We start from the raw sequence: 17190 nt of genomic DNA, 5'->3' as shown, positions 1-17190 counted from the left end.
TGTCATGGTTAATTTTATGGGTCAACTTGCCTGGGTCAAGGGGATACCCATATAGAGGGTTAAACATTATTTCTGTGTGTGTCTGTGAGGGTGTTTTGGGAAAGGATCAGCATTTGAAATGGTGGACAATGTGGGTGGTCCTCATCCAATCCACTGAGGGCCTGAACAGAACAAAGAGGTTCCTATCCAAAGGATTTAAAATAAAATTGGATACCCCTCTTCCTGGCTCACAGGGTCCTGCATGATCTCATCAGTCTCTTCTCAAGGCACTCTGCCTGTGAGTCACTCCGTACCCTCCTGCAACAGCATTCTAGCACTGGTCCTGGCTATGCTGCTGTCCAATCAGCTTCTGAACACACTGTTCCCTCTGCCAGGACTGCTCTATGCCAACTTTCATAGATGGCAACTCCTTCCCATTTGAACTGATCATCCCTCTCTCTCATTCCTTTATAGAGCAATTGGTTTATTTCCTTCATGACAAACAGCATCTCTTGTAATTATGTACTTTGTTTTCCAACCTTGTCCACAAGATTGTAAGCTTCCTAAAAGGGGCCTTATCTGTCTTGTTCACTATTATATTCCCAACATTTAACCAGTTGGTACATAGCAGGCACTGAAAAAAATCTGTTGAATAAATGGTGAATACGAAGATAAACAAGCCAGTCTTTACTTTTAAGAAGTGTACCATCTATCTGGTATGGCAAATAAACTCTGAAGAGGAAGGAAGAAGAGAGAAGAATCAGGAGAAAGAAGAAATTCCATCTTGCCAGGGTGAAAAAAGGCGGGCAAAGCATTACAGACAGGGTCAAGAACTGAAGCCACAGAACAACAAAAAAAACTAAGTGTGTGGTATGCTGGCAGAGGTCTGATTTGGCTAGAGTGGACTTTGCCAAATTGATAAGCTCCCAGAAGTTTAGGTTATAGTTTGTAAAAGAACAAGGAGCATCATAGGTTTTTAGGGGGACTGGCGGAGAGATGGGTCTTAGAAAAATCACCCTGGCAGCAATGTACATGTGTCTATGTGTGTGTTAGATTCCTAAAGGGCCATAGCAAGAAAATATTTCAGATGAAATGTCTGCTTTTGGAACAGGCCTTTCCAAAGAAAAGACAAATGTTATTTTTCTGCTTTATGTACAAGCCTGAGGAGAGAAAAATTAATTTGCTTGAAAGAAAAAAAAAGTTACAGGTACTACATAAATAGCAGATAGAAACTGGGGTTATCCCTCTATCACCACTTAGCTAGGCCAACCAACAAATACCAATAAATCTAATAAATCCAACAAATACCCCCAATAAATCTATTTCTAAAAGAATTTCTGATAACACAGGGCACAATCATCAAAGGGTTAAAATCCAAATGGTAATCCAAAAAACAAAAGGAAATGAATCTTGCCTACCGATCCTTAAGAGGGCGATTTTGCCTCCTCTGCAAATATACATGGTGGCACAAGAAAGAGCCATGCCACCAGCTGTCAAGGGTGTAAACAGCGCCATTTCTTCCAGCATACAGTGCCGAGAGCTGAAGGACTTGGGCATTTAAACACCCTTACCAGCAACCGGTGTTTATTTTTGGAACGGATGCTAGTAATGTGGGAAACCCAAAACGTACGGGAGAGAAGAGAGTCACCTGTATCGCACCACCGGAAATCACTACCAAAACACAAAATCCAACATGCAACCGTGAGGAGGAAGGCTGGCAGCAAAACAATGATCAAGCACTGATGTCCGTGAGTGAGCCTTGCTAGATATTATGGGGCCACCGAAGTCGCACCTGAGGGTCAGGGGGTCGCCGGGCTCCTCCTCTCGGGCGCCCCACCTGCCCGCTCTGGCACCCGACTCCGCAGGCCCCGGCCCAAGCGGAAAAGAGCGCTTGGCCCGGACAGAGGCTTTTCCAAAGCGTCCAGGTCTGGGCCAGAACCGGCGGAGACCAGCGGGACGGCGTGCGGTGGGCACCGGGGTCAGCGGGGCGGCATAGGGGAGCAGTGCCTCCCCACCTTACAACGGGGCCTCGCTGAGGCCTGGGAGAGACGATCCTCGTCGCTCCTCCGGCCCAGGCCCTGGACCCGAGGTAGACCTAAAGGCGGGGCCCTTTCCGCCCCCGTCTCGCCCAGGCCCCGGGGTGGCTCCGCAGGATCTGAGCGGCCCGGGCGTCACCTTCTGGCTGACTCGGGAGTCTGGGTCCTGTCGGTGAGCCTGGCCTCCGTCCCTCCTGCCTGTCTCCCCCCACCCCCACGCCCCGTGACCCCACCCCTGCCGTGCGCGTCGTCCCATTACTTGATTAGGTCCCGGTAGTCCAAGAAGGATAAGATGAGGAGGAGGGGATCGGTGGGCAGCGATTCTAGGGTCAGCGGCGCTGACTGGGTCTCCATGGCCGCCATCTTGCCTGGCCCGGTGCAGGCCTGGCCCCGCCCAGGCCCCGCCCAGACCCCGCCCCCCACCGCCACCGCCCGAGCCGCTCCCCGGCCGCTCGTACAGGTTTGTTATGTAACCGCCTGGACAGCCCCGCCCATGGGGCGGGCCTCCTGGGCGGCTCCCGGCAAGGTTCCGCCCCCGCCCCTCGGGCGCAACGCTGGTGCGGTCGGACCCCACTGCAGCTGGGAGCCGGGTTCCTCCACGCTCCGCAGGCTTATAGCTCCGCACTCTCTCCTCCCATTCTGATCCTTAAACTTGCCCAGCCCGTAACACTTTCGGTCTTTGTTCCCCGACGTTCTGCCTGGCTCTGTCTAGCCCCGTATGCGAAATTTTACACCCGGTATCCTCGAAGCCAGGCTCCGAATCTCATCCCAAATCCTCTCCGTCCTTGGTCCCCGGATCCTTCGTTCGCTTCTCTTCGTTTCCCCCCTCAGCCTCCCTCGCCCTGCTTGCTCCACTTACAAATTGAGGAAATGATGGTAGAGGGCATAATTTTAACCCCTTCCCTGAGTGACAGGTGGACAGGAACTGAATCTTAAGGTCAGACGCTTTCGATCTGGGGTTCACGGTGATTTTTCAGCCTATTCGGGCAATGCAAAGTGTATAGTAAATGCATTTTTACCCACAAGGTTTAATCTCCGAGGGTTTCAGTACCCTGGCTGTGTGATGAGCCGAACCTGCCCGTCGGTTTGAGGCGCGGTGATGGCCCATCCTTAGCTTTGCTGGTGCGTTAAGTTTCATGCATGCATCATGAGCTAAATTCACTTACCTGAAGCCATCTTTACCCTTGCTTTTCCAAAGGCCCTTTAGTACAAGGTACTTTGGTGAGCCCAGCACTGGACGTCACGTAGGTCATTTCCTTTAGAAGTGAAAATGCACTAGCTAACTATGCCTAAATTCTATGAGCCTGTGGACTCATCTCTAAAAGCCTTCCCTCCCCTTAAGTGGTTTATGGATGGCCACGAAGCATTATTTGTGTGAAGTACCTGGCTAGGTAATCAATATTAATCCCAAGCCTATGCATAAAACCATTACTAAGTTTTCCAAATGTTTCAGTACCCTGGCTGGAGCTTCCTCCCAACTATTTGGAAAAGTAGAAATAATTCCACCACCCACCCCAAAACACTCCATTTCCTCAGTTCACCATACCATTAATGCTTCATGATTTTGTCTATACTAACTCCTCTCCCCACCACACATGTACTAATATGTTTTGATCCTGAAAATCTTGCTTTCAGGGTGAGGTCTGGCCTCCCAGTGAAAGGGTTTTGGAATACAGGGGACATTTAATGGGGTGGAGTCCAAAGCCGAAAGCCAAAAAAGAATTCTTGTGACATCTTTGGTGCAAAATGGTGGTTTATTAAAGCCCATGGACAAAACCGGTGGCCAGAACGAGCTGCTGCACGGGGTTCACAGGGTGGCTGATTATATATTATGGGGTTGTGGGAGTTAAGGAAAAAGGAAGGTTTCAAAAGACTTTCATATGCTGAAGAGGACCTACAGGATACCAGAGGCCTTGCTCTTGGCACATTAAGGTTGTTTTCCCCTCTAGCAAGGCATTAACATTAAGAGAGTTGGGAACTTCCTAGAAGGGTGCCACACATGTCCCATCCCACCCTGGAATGGTGGGGGTAGGGGGTGTAGGGTGGCAGCTTGTGCTTGTCCTCATCCAGCCTTCTGCTCCCTCAGCATTCCACCCTGAACAGTTTTGACCCTTAAGTATTTCAGGGTTGAAGGTGGATGGTCTCATCTTCTGTTAACTTCTTCCTGCTGAATAGGGGTGTAGAGACTTCCCTGCCTATGGGTCAACATGGGTCAGTTGAGGACTTGATATACGGAGGAGTTGCTAAAGACAGAGGCAGCCAAGTCCAGGGGAGACTGATGAAGTGGGTCTTCCTGAGTGGAAAGGACCATCTGTCTGAAGTTACGGGAGTGAAGAGTTCTCGACACCAGGTGGAGACACATAGGGGAGAAAACAGCAGAACGTGGTTAATTTAACAAAAAGCTCAAGAAAGAGTCCTTTGATGATTGACAAAAAATCCTTTTCTAGTTCAGGAGTTTAATCATTAAAGGGGAGAGACGGGGACTATTTCCAGGGCCAATTTGAGGGGTACCTGGGTGGCTCAGCATTAAGCATCTGCTTTGGCTCAGGTCATGATCCCAGGATAGGGGTGGAGCCCCACATCCGGCTCCTTGCTTGGCTGGAAGACTGCTTCTCCGTCTTCAACTCTCCTCCAGCTTGTGTTCCCTCACTCACTCTGTCTCTGATAAATAACGAATAAAATCTTTTTTTTAAAGATTGTACTAATTTATTTGACAGAGATCAGAGAGGCAGGCAGAGAGAGAGGGGAAGCAGCTCCCAGCTGAGCCGAGAGCCTGATGTGGGGCTAGATCTCAGGACCCTGAGATCATGACCTGAGCCAAAGGCAGAGGCTTAACCCACTAGCCACCCAGGCGCCCCATGAATAAAATCTTTAAAAAAAAAATAAAATGCTAGGCGCCTGGGTGGCTCAGTGGGTTAAGCCTCTGCCTTCGGCTCAGGTCATGATCCCGGACTTCCAGGATCGAGTCCCAAATCAGGCTCCCAGCTCCATGGGGAGTCTGCTTCTCCCTCTGACCTTCTCCTCTCTCATGCTCTCTCTCACTCATTCTTTCTCAAATAAATAAATAAAATCTTTTAAAAATAAATAAATAAATTTTTTTAAAAAGCGCCAATTCGAGTAATGTCAGAAGCCCAGAAGTATTTTGTGATGATCTGGAACATATACGTAGTATTTTGTTTCTGTGATAGCTCAACTTCCACCTTGTGTTATAGGCATTAGATTAAAACATCTAATGCCATTCTATTTCATACAGCTACTTCACACTCTTGTGTTTAATTATTTAATAGAGAAATGCTCTTTCTGGTGTCACTTAGGACATTGACCTAAGTGTACTTAAGAGCTTCCATGGGCCAAACACCCTCCAGTCCCCAAGAGGGAATGAAAATGGATGTTAGTTGGTCATACCAATGAGACATAGAATGTGTTCATCATTTAAATTTGGAAGGGGCTGGGTTGGTAATGGTTTTACTAATGCGTCTGTGTACTCTGGCAGAACCCAGAGCACAGTGGCCTATCCAGCCTGGGGGAAAGCCATGGCCACAAGTTAGTCACTTAGCCACTGGGTCTCATCCAAGAGCCAGTCATGTGATACGGGGCCTTTCAGTGTAGTCAGGATTTCAATGGCCATTTTGGAGAGCCATTCTTCACATGTGTAATAATTTCAGAACCATATCTGACTGGGGAGTTACAGCTTGGTAATAATCTCCTTTTCTTTAAATTGCTTCATGGACATGTTAAGACTGGAAAAGCATATTTGGAGTCAGTATAAAGATTAATTTTTAAGGCTTTGGTGAATTGTAAAGCACAAGTGAGCACCACAGCATACCCAGCTTTTCTTATTCCTTTTTCCATGAAACTTAAAACTAGGCTTGCCATCAGTAAACCAACTGTCATCTGTATTTTCAATAGGGGCATCTTTAATCTGGTCAACTAGCATAAACAAGATCCGTAACCTCTGAACAGTTATGCTCTATAGAAGCTATGACGGTTAGGTCCAGAGGTAAGGGTAGCTGGGTTTAAAGTCTGACAGGTTTCAAGTATTATTTCAGGTATATCTTATAAGGATAACCTGGCGTTCCATAAGATTGCCTCCTGTCATCTACTGGTGGCCTTTGGTCTCTAGGGCATTCTGGACCTGATGTGAAGTCATTAGAGTCAGGACTGTCCCATAGTTTTGAGGCTCCTTTTACCAGGAGCACTGTTATATGCTTAGCTAAAGCTTTGTTTGCAATCATATCTCAATAGAGGGGGGACTTCTAGAATAAGGGATGAAACCATTAAGGGATGAAACCATTAAGAAGCCCTTTTTGTTTGAGGTCCAGCCTCCAGCCTTAACAAATATCCTAATTACAAAGCATCACTGGCAAGTGGGAAAAAACTCATCAGGAGGCAAGGGGGTTCGCAAGTGCATCATCCAATCCAGTCATGAAGAAGTGGGGTCACCCGTTTTCTCCACAAGTCCATAGTTAACCCTATGAGTGGGGTATGCTTCTAGCTTTTAGAGAATGATATCATTATCCCAGCCATGTAGAACTGGTCAAGGGGATAGCAAGTTATACAATTGTTGGGCAATCAATCCCATTTTCCAGTTGTTTGGATAATCATGCCTATGGGGGGGGGGGGGGTCCTGTTATTAGCCCCACAGAGTTAACAAGCAATTTGTTTGAAAAACAAATCCAGTTTTAACAAACTTGGCCTATTTCCATAAGCTCAGCAAGAATAATGATAGATCATGTTGATCTTTTAGAATCTGCTTTGCTGAACTTTTTATAAGGAATCTCTAGGCTGAACTTTTAGTAGCTTCTCCAAGCCAGAAGCCGAGCCAAGTACTTGCCATCAGACACGCCTGCAGCACCTGTAGATTTGGGTGAATTCGTCTTCCAGAGGTTCCTGCACCTGCCAGCAAGTGACATTCTTTACTCACCTGGTGAGGTTGCTGGGAACTATAAGCAAGGTATTAAGCCAACAGTTCCAAGTGGCTTTCAGGCTCCAGGTTTCATAAAACCAACCTCAATTCCTTGAAGTTTTTTGGTCATATCGGAGTCTATATATGTCTCTCAAAAATATGACGTTCCAGTCAAAGCCTTGGTAAAATAACCAATGTTTCCAATGGTGTCTTATTACAAGAACAGATTCTCATTGAACCTATGAAGCAAATAACTAACTAGGATCATCATGGAAGAAAAAATACTTACTGAGACCCTCTGAATTTGAGGGTTCAGGTAGAGAGAAAAGTTAAATGCTTTAATTTGCTTACAAAAGATTTTTTTTTAAAAGATTTTTATTTATTTATTTGAGAGAGAAACAGTGAGAGAGAGCATGAGCAAGGAAAAGGTCAGAGAGCGAAGCAGACTCCCCATGGAGCCGGGAGCCCAATGCGGGACTCGATCCCGGAACTCCGGGATCATGACCAGAGCCAAAGGCAGTTGTCCAACCAACTGAGCCACTCAGGCGTCCCAACAAATGATTATTTTATCATGTTTCTGTAAGTCATAGACATCTTACGTTTTCCTCAATCTGGAAGAGTAAACATTAGCGAACCAGCAATGTTTTTGAAACAAGGATCACAAAACTGTAATTCGTCTTTTTAGTTCATTTAGTCCTACGTTACTAGTTCTTGTTCCATTGGAAAGCAGCTTTAGTTAGTTCTGGAAATTCTTACCCATTTCAGTTTTGGGATTTTGAAGATATTGAACACCTGTATTTGTCCTAAGAGTCCCTTTTATGAGCTTCATTTAAGATGAATCTCATTTTCCAAGAATTAGGACAATTATAAACAACAGAAACTCAGCATGGATATGGTTCAAGATCTGATGAGAGTTTATAAAGGAGCGGACAAGGAAAGATTATTTCTGTGACACATAACACTTCAACAGCCAAAATATCCAGTAATTATGACCTTGTATTAACTCATTACAACTTTAGGAATTGCACATTAACTTTAGAATAGTTACAGCATTTACCCAAATATAACCTAAGGCTTACTTGTTTAACAGTACTTCTGGAGTAACTTAGCATACCAAAGACAAAAGCCTGAAGAGTTAAAGAGAGGGGCACCTGGGTGGTTTAGTGGGTTAAGCCTCTGCCCCTGGCTCAGGTCATGATCTCAGGGTCCTAGGATCGAGCCCCACATCGGGCTCTCTGCTTAAGGGGGAGCCTGCTCCCCCCTCTCTGCCTACATGTGATCTGTCAAATAAATAAAATCTTTAAAAAAAAAAGAGTTAAAGAGAATTCATTTACAACTTAAATCTTGGGAAGTTTGTCAAAACCTTAGAAAGTTAAAGCACATGCTTGCATAGTATTGCAGATTACAAAAAAATTGTATTTAACCAAGGTGACAATAAGATATTTGAAAAGCTAATATGTAAGGGTTCTGTAGTTGTTAGCAAAACCTACCTCCTTTAATACTGTAAGTTTTAAGCAAGTAATGGAAGACAGGATAAAAGGCAGATCATAGAAACTGGTTTTCTGGGCAGACAAAAAAAGGGAAAAAAATCTTTGTTTACCATTTTCTTATCCAGAACATTTAACAATTCAAGAAAACTTTGTCTTTAGAACAGAGAATTTCAATCTTATACCACCGAACCTTTAAAATCCATTTGTTTCAATCTTAGCCAGGCCTGACCACACCTAAAAATTCCTTTCCAAAGATTGCCCTTCACAAATCCTCCATTACAACTTTCCTTTGCATTGTTTGTCCTATGCTGTCTTTCCAAACAACCTTCTTACCTTAGGACAAAATTACCTTTTACATTCAAAAATGCATTCCCATTCCTTGTATCTTTCTTACATTATCTCCTACTCTTCTGCATACCGACTTGCTTCCCTTATATCTATCAGTTTTAATTACATCTAGAATTTTGCTTTTTTTTTTTTTTTTTTGAGACCTTAGTCTCCAGTGAAGACTTCGTAACCAGTTGTGAACTGTTACACCAGAATTCTTCAGGCGGCAAATATGGGAAATCAGTTAAGCACAAAGCATGTTTGCCAAAAGATTTTAACATCCTAGTTCTTTGCAATACGAGATCAAAAATGCACAAACCTTTGTTCAGTAATCAATGATTTAGTATTGTATCCTATTTGGAAAAGGCCTAGATTTCCAATGAGTTTAATTCCATTTACCATCCAAGGAAAACTTTCAAGTTTCAGGTTACTAAAGACCTTGAAAGCTATTTTAACAATTACCCATGAAAACCTTGAGACAATAGAACATTTCAGTCAGTCACGCTAACAAATTGCAATGGAGATAACACGAGTTTGAACTTCAGTATACCTCAACAGAGTAAGAAGTTTCATGTTTAGTGCAGCTAACTTGAAAGACACGTGTATCTTAAACCAACGCACAACTTGGTTTGAATTCTGAATTATGTTCCACCTGGATCCTCCCCTTCCCCATTGTCAATTTTTACCCTGAGACCCCCTGGTGGGGAGATCTGGAGTGGGCAGTGTTAGGTCCAGGGGTTGCACTTCTTGCTCCTTGACAGGGAAGAGAGGAGGGGGCAGGGTGCCTGAGACAGCAAGGGTGGTACAGAAGCCAGTCACAGAGGCCGCACCCAAGATGGTACTGGAATGAGAGAGAGGGGATGGGGAGACAGAAGAGAAAAAGTGCTGCCAGCGGGCAGAAAAGAGTTCCTGATTCAGTTTCCCATCAGCTCCAACGGAGCTGTTTTCCCGCCAACAAGGCAGAGAAGATAGGCAGTCCACGTCCAGTTGAGGGAAGACAGAATTTCCCCCCAAACAAAGGGAGTTTCAGCAGCTGTTTGGGAATATTCCTTAGAGTCACATCCCAAGGTATGCAAACCACAGTTGGCTCTAATTACAGCTGTTAACCCCGGGAAATGAGTGAAGGAGAAGCCCCCACATCTATTCAGAGGAACAATGAGAGAGTGAGTCAGAGTCCCCTTTTCTAGGAATGGCCTTCCTCTGGCAACCTGGGTTTGATCGGAGGCCTATTTAGAGAATTAACATCTCATGTCACTAGAGTTTACTAACAAATCAGCACTTTCCTAAATTTTGCAATCCGAATTGTTTCCAATGGGTTAAAAGGTATCCCAAGGATGAGAATCCCTGGGGACTGAAAAAGCCCCCATCCCATGCTAGAAAGGGTCCATTACTGAAGAAAATTCCCTGACTCCCGAGTGGTGTCCCATGCACAGGGGAAGTCAGAGGTTTCTGATGTCAAAGCGATCCAAGGTATCCCTTAAATTGTGATGATCGATGCTGCTGTTAAAGGCCCCTGTAGGAGGGAGGCCTGCCCTCCCCTCACTTCCCCACTGCACTCTAGACTACGATGGGTTCCAGTGAATGGACCAAAATACTTGGCCTTGAAGAACCCACCATTTTAAGCCATGGAAAACACTAGAAAAGTTTTACAAGGGGAACTTACCCTATTTTGTAACTTGAGTTGTCAGTAGAAGTCATTGATAGGAAACAGTAAAGATGGAAATCCATCATGAGCTAAGCAACACTCCAACACACATGGTCCTTAACAGCCAACTTCCCTAGGAAAAGGTTCCTGGTTGCGTTTTAATTCCATGAGGTACTGGTTTCCCCTGGTTCCCAGTGGAGGTCCCGAGGCTGGAAGTGGCTAGATCAGGATGTGAAGGGGCTCACATTAGATCAATCAAGAGGAAACCTCACCTGGGAGTCTTAAGATAGGCAGCTATGGCAGCCACTTAGATGGCCGTCCCAAGCCCAAGACAGACGACTTTGGGTAAGGACAGCAGTAAAGAGAGGGCATCAAGTTTCTGGGTCTGATTACCATTCTGGTCAGGGTACTAACTTCTAGCCAAAAGGCAGGCTTTCTCCTCCACCATCGAGTAAACATGGGCTAGACGGAAGTGCTCACCTATTTTGGCACCGAAGCTCAAGAGTCTGGATGTAAAGACTCAAAGCCCCATGATCGGGCGCCATACGATGGGGTTTGCTATGTAGGTGAGGTTCAGTGGTGTGAGGTCTGGAGCCTGTCAAAGGATTCTTAAGACACTGTGGGTACAGAATGGTAGTTTAGTGAAGCATGATGTATAAAAGACAGGTCAGGATCCACGGGCCACTACGGTTGTGAGGGGTGGCTGCTTATATACTATGGGGTTGGAGGAGGCGGAGAAAAAAGGAGGACCTACAGGATACTGGAGGCCTTGGCATTGGCAAGTGAAGGTTGTTTTTCCCCTCTAGCAAGGCATTACCATTAAGAAGGTTGGGAGATTCCTGGAAGACTGGCACACCTGGGGGTGGGGGGGAGTGCTCTGTCCTCAACATGCCTTCTGCTCCCTCAACACTAGGGCTCCAAATTCCAAAAGATAGCAAACAACTTTGTTGGGAGATCGCCTCTCACCTGCAAGCCAACCACTCCCTTTACCTATCCCTCACACACCAAGCCAGTATTTCCCCCGCCCTAAGTCACCCGAGGTCCAGGTACCAGGCAGCTAGAGACGGAGACCCTTAGAGCCCAAACAAAACCCACCATGTATTGTTCAAAGTAGGCAGTCCTAAGCGCTCTTCTCTGCCCTCCCCTACCTTCCCACTGGAAACCCTAATAAAGTCCCTGGGATTTAGGAAAGAACATTAGGGTTTGAAGCCAATGGCCAAGAAAAGAATTCTTGAGATGTGTTTGGTGCAAAGAGGTGGTTTTATTAAAGCACAAGGACAGGACCTGTGGGCAGAAAAATGCACTGGGGTCATGAGGAGTGGCCCATTCATACTTCCAAGTTGGGAAGGGGTTAGAGATAGCATAAGTCTCTAAGGAATTTTGGAAGCAAGATTTCCAGGACCTTGAGGGGGCTAGCTGTGGTTGGGAAAAGGTCATTTATTACCAACTAATGAAACCTGAGTCATGAGTCTCTTCAGAGGTATATCGGGGGGCCAGATGTTTGGGGGCTGATTGCCAACATGTATCTTGGAGGGTTTAGAGATATAGGAAATTTCTGAAGGAATTTTTATATGTTAAAGTAGACTTATAGGATGGGTGGTGCGGGGGTGGTCAGGCCAGGATTGTCTTTTGCCCTTAGCAAAAAGTGTCAACATAAAGGCAGTTGAGTCCCTAGAGGAATGTCCCTCTGCCTGTTTTAAGGACTTGTCAATGGGCTGTAGGTAATAAGAAAATGTGGTAATTCTGTCTTTATTTCCCACATCGCCTTGCCTAAACTTTACCCTCGCTCCTTCTTCGGCTCCTAAGAAAGCCTGATGCTTCCACTGTGGCCCTGCATGATGGAGAGGACCCCCTTCTCTAAGGAAATGTAGTAAAAATCTTTTTTCAATGGCATTGGCCTCTCCTCACTCACCTCCGTAAGTTCAAATCCCACCAATAGGAACGAGACACTCACCTAGGAAAAACTGTAAAAACTGGAACAAAACAATCTCTGCTCCCATCTCTGTAATTCCAAGCTATGTATGCACACATTTAGAGCATTTATCGAGTTGGATTCGGGTCAGATGATCCCTGTTTGTCTCTCTCACCAGACTGTTACGCACTCAGTCTTTTTTCTCCTTGTAACTCCAGGGCCCAGCGCAGCATTCAGCAAGTAGAGAGTTTAAATGCCGGTTGAGTGAATGAAGACAGAATGATCATTTCAGTTTGCCAGGGAACCATACCCATTGTCTACAAGTAAATGCTTATAAAGGGGCTCGATGGTAATTCATGTTTGTCTTTATTTCTCCTTCAGGTAAGCTATTGAACTTCTTTCAAGTTCAAAAACTGGGGGGAGTTTTAAGTACACTGTATTCCCTTCTGCTGTCCTATTGTATTTTCCCTTTTTTCTTTTGGCCTTGCTCCAGTTATGACCTAGTGAGAAGACCACAAGTACGTTACCCTACTGCTGCGGCTGAGATAAAGGGAGACAAGAGAGGTACTCACCTGGGGCACATTTACAGGAGTACTCCAAAAAACCTCAATCATCAAGGTAAGTAATATTTGAATGCAGTATTTTTTTAAACCAAAATTAATGCAAAAATCCACAATGAACCAGACACCAAAACACTAAATAAAAACAGGATTCCACAGAGCTATTGAAGCTCTACTGGAACCTAATGCTGCGGGAGAGCTAGATTCTTGTCTCACCGAATCAAAGAAGGAAATCTCTGGGACGAATGAGAGTGAGTAAAACGATAGAAGTCACAGCAAACACTCTCAAGATTAAGAGAGGTCTAGATGATGGGCTTCAGGGTTCGTCTTTTGTAGAAAACAAACCAGGGCACTTCAATCCTTTTAACGTCTCTATTGATATCACCACTGAGCAAGGACTAGTGATAACACCTTCAATGGCTTACTTCCGTTTTAGGTCTGGTTATTCTTTTTTGGTGGTGGGGGGGGGGGATTCTCACTAAAAAGACACCACCCCACCCACCCAGGGTAGGGTAGTCGGGTTTGTTCCCTTAACTCTGGTTTCCCACACCTTTGCCTCTTTGGGATTTCTGGAAACCTGATCACAAAGCCCCCACCTATCTTTCCCTACCTATTCCCTCCTGTCCCTTACTCACTAAGGGTAAAGGAAACAATGTATATCGAAATGCATGTTTTTATGTCTTTTTTTTTTTTTTTTAAGATTTATTTATTTATTTGACAGACAGAGATCACTAGTAGGCAGAGAGGAGACAGAGAGAGGAGGAAGCAGGCTCCCTGCTGAGCAGAGAGCCCGATGTTTTTATGTCTTTTTAAAGGTTATTTTTTTCCACTAAAGGCAGAAGGGGTGTTCAGGTGGAGGACATGCTTCTCCCAGGTAGTGGGGTCCAGAACTCCCTGCTATCCTCTCTAGCCCTTCTTTCCCAGGCTGCCGTTTTGGTTGCTACTCTTTACATGGAACAGAAGGATCTCCCTGAAATGGTATTTGCTTGCTATTAATATGCCTGTGGTAGATCAGAAAGCACAAGGGGGGACACCTGGCTGGCTCAGTCAGTCGAGGATCTGTCTGATTCTTGGTTTCAGCTCAGGCTGATCTTGGGGTCCTGGTGTGAGCCCAGCATCCAGCTCAGAACTCAGTGAGAGTCCGCGTGTCCCTCTCTGCCCCTCCACCCTCCATTAAAATAAAGAAAGAAAGAAAGAAAATCTGACTTGAAAAAATAAAGAAAGCACAAGGTTCTGAAAGAAGAAGAAAAGAAAGAGCTTTCTCTACTCTCAGGACTAGATAACGTTTGAGAAATAAATACACTTAGATGTTTTCTTTAGGACCCCAGTGTCACTTGGGTCTATGGTGTAGCTTTTGGCACACCATGCCCGACTTACAGACAATCCCACTGTGGGTTTCAGGGGCTTCTAAGTTCCCATCCACTATTTTGGTAAATCCCTCTGACATTCATTCACATCTTATCCCCAGCGAAGGTCGGGCTCAGGCCTATAAAGGATTAAGCACAGAGTGCCTGCTGCTCCAACTTTGACACCCTTATTCTTTCAAAGGTGAGAGAGATGCAGCCCCTAACTGTTGGGCAGGGGAGAGACCGCAGGCCTCTGGAGGCTCATTTTCTCCCTCACAGTCAGGGTTTAGCGGCTAGCCTGTCAGCAGATGTGTGGGCTGAGAGGCAGGACGAGGTCACCAGATACTGAGTTCTAGAGGCTTCCACTGAATGGTGGCCTAGCTGTGCCCCGCCCCCCATATGTAAAACACCATAGTTTAGGGGCCCTTTCTATTGAGCACTTTCTGGGAGGTGTCCAGTCTTCTGCCCAGACTAGTGCACAGCTCAGCAGGGATTATGAGAGCCCTGAGCTGGCAGCAGGGATGGGGAGTGTGACGGTCTCTCCCCCTCCCCTTGCAGCCCCTCCCCCTGCAGCCCCTCCCCCAACCTTTGATATTTATACTTCATGGTAGTGGTGGTGTGTGTCCTGGGCCCCTAAAAGATAACCAGGAGAGTGTCACACTCCACTTCGTCTTGCTAAATGTTTTTGGAAATGGCCTGGTCCAACTGGGCCGCCCAGGGGCAAGAAACCTTCTTAGGTGATGGGGGGAGGGGGCGGTGCTGTCCAGCAGCAGGGCAGGCCTGGGAGAGGACAGACCGAACTCCGGCGTCAACACTCCCAGCTGTGGTGAGGCAACTTGGGCTTCTGGGAGCCCAGAAGATGAAGAGGCAGGAGGACCTGGTTGGAGCCCACCAGACCCCGACTGACCCAAACAAGTGTGCCCCCAAAAGAAAAACCTCGGTCCCAAAGCCTGCTGCTGATTGCTCAAAAGGAGGCCTGGCCTCTGCAGGACCCAGAAGAATTCAGGAGTATATGCTTATGCTTTCCGGCTGAAAGCAGGGAGAAGGATAAAATTACAGGGATATGTGGAAATTAGGAGTTGCCACTGCAGCTCAGAAAGGCAACCCAGCCTGATGGCTTGAAGCAAAATCCGGAATGGATTCCCGGCTCCAGTGCAAGCAAAAACACGGACAGACACCACCCCCCCAACCTCCCCCCCCACCCCCGCTAATGAGAAGTCTGGAATGGATGTAAGAGATTGATAGATTGATTTTTAAAGATTTTATTTATTTATTTGACACAGAGAGAGATCACAAGTAGGCAGAGAGGCAGGGAGGAGTAAGCAGAGAGCCCGATGGGGGGCTTGATCCCAGGACCCTGAGACCATGACCTGAGCCAAAGACAGAGGCATAACCCACTGAGGCACCCTGGCGCCCCCAAAGAGTACAACCTTTCAATTACAAAATGAATGTGTCTGAGAATCTAATGTATAACATGATAACTAGGGGCATCTGGTTGGCTCAGTCCATTAAGGGCCTGATTCTTGATTTCCGCTCAGGTCGTGGTCTTAGGATAGAAAGATCAAACCCTGAAAGCAATGTTGGGCTCTGCACTGGGTGTGGAGGTTGCTTAAGATTCCCTGTCCCTCAGCCCCTCTCCCCCTTGTGTGTGCAGGGTACACACACTCTCTCTCAAAAAAAAAAAAAAAAAAAAAAAAAAAAGAAAGAAAGAAAGGAAAAAAACCTCATGCTCATAATTACTGTAGTTGATAATATTGTGCTGTATACTTAGAATTTACTGAGAGCAGAACTTAAGTGTTCTCAGCACCCCCCAAAAGATAAATATGTGAGGGAACAGATATGTTCATGAACTCGATTACAAGAATCCTTTTACAATGTATATGTATATCAAATCATCATGTTGTACCCTTTAAATATATTACAATTTTATTTGTCAGTTATACCTCAGTGAAGGTGAAAAAATAAAAAGCTAAAATGACATAATAAAAATAAAATACTAATGCAATTTAAAAAGATTATACTTATACTGTTGTAATTTATAAAAAAATTAATTTTTATCAAATTGTAAACTCTTTTCCTTCTTAGCAAGTATTCATCTACATTATCATTATTAATGATTGCATTTATATTCCTTAATAGAAATACATCATATTTTAGGTAATCAGGGTCCTGTTGGGAAATATTTAGAAAATTTCCAATTTTTTATCCTAATAAACAGCATTGTGACAAATACCCACGTACATTCATTTTTGTGAATTGTTTCATTTACATTCATAGCATAAATTTTAAGTATGGGACTGCTGGGTCAAATTTGCAAACTTTTTCTAGTTTGTCCCCTATTTCTAAATGGCTCTGGAAATAGGCTACAGACAAAACATTGAGTTCTAGGTATAGAAGTAGTACAGACCACATTCTCTGACCCAAATACAGTAAAATCACAAGTGAATAATAATCTCAAAAACCTCACCATTTTGACCTCAAAAAGCAAATAAATAAAAACATCCTCTAAAAACTTCTTCAGTCAAAGAAGAAATTAAAACTGGTATTATAGAATGGTCTGACAGTAATCCCAACCAGAATGGCTTACAATAAAATGTTTTTTTTTTTAACCAAAACTTTACCAAGAAGCAAATGTATAACCTTAAGTATTTTCTCTATTAAACCAGGAATACAAACAGACATACACGACATTCTGCTCAAGTTGACATTCTGCTCAAAAAAGAACAGATACACTTAGGGGAAGCCAGATCTAGAAAAATTAAGGGATAGGACGCCTGGGTGGCTCAGTCGGTTGGGCAGCTGCCTTCGGCTCAGGTCATGATCCCAGCGTCCTGGGATCGAGTCCCACATCGGGCTCCTTGCTCCGCAGGGAGCCTGCTTCTCCCTCTGACTCTGCCTTCCACTCTTGTCTGCCTGTGCTCGCTCTCGCTCGCTCTCTCTCTGACAAATAAATAAATAAAATCTTAAAAAAAAAAAAAAGAAAAATTAA

The 17190-nt window shown here is 45.1% G+C and overlaps 1 protein-coding gene and 1 long non-coding RNA gene across 3 annotated transcripts in view; one reads left to right on the top strand and one right to left on the bottom strand.

Moving 5' to 3' along the window:
- The window catches only part of FBXO3 (F-box protein 3), a 31611-nt gene extending 29206 nt beyond the window's left edge, over positions 1–2405 (bottom strand). Inside the window, exon 1 of the mRNA XM_059406035.1 lies at positions 2275–2405. Coding sequence (XP_059262018.1) covers positions 2275–2378 — 104 coding nt within the window. The 5' untranslated portion in view covers positions 2379–2405. The remainder of the gene's footprint in view (positions 1–2274) is intronic.
- The window catches only part of LOC132021559 (uncharacterized), a 35811-nt gene continuing 20054 nt past the window's right edge, over positions 1434–17190 (top strand). Inside the window, exons 1-3 of one of the 2 annotated variants that reach the window (XR_009405391.1) lie at positions 1434–1727; positions 12514–12676; positions 12789–12913. This is a non-coding gene — a long non-coding RNA (uncharacterized LOC132021559). The remainder of the gene's footprint in view (positions 1728–12513; positions 12677–12788; positions 12914–17190) is intronic. The other variant, XR_009405392.1, reaches the window with a different exon arrangement.

The sequence above is a fragment of the Mustela nigripes genome, chromosome 1 (assembly GCF_022355385.1).
Source record: "Mustela nigripes isolate SB6536 chromosome 1, MUSNIG.SB6536, whole genome shotgun sequence".
Taxonomy (NCBI): Eukaryota; Metazoa; Chordata; class Mammalia; order Carnivora; family Mustelidae; genus Mustela; species Mustela nigripes.
This window is presented reverse-complemented; position numbering and strand designations above follow the sequence as displayed.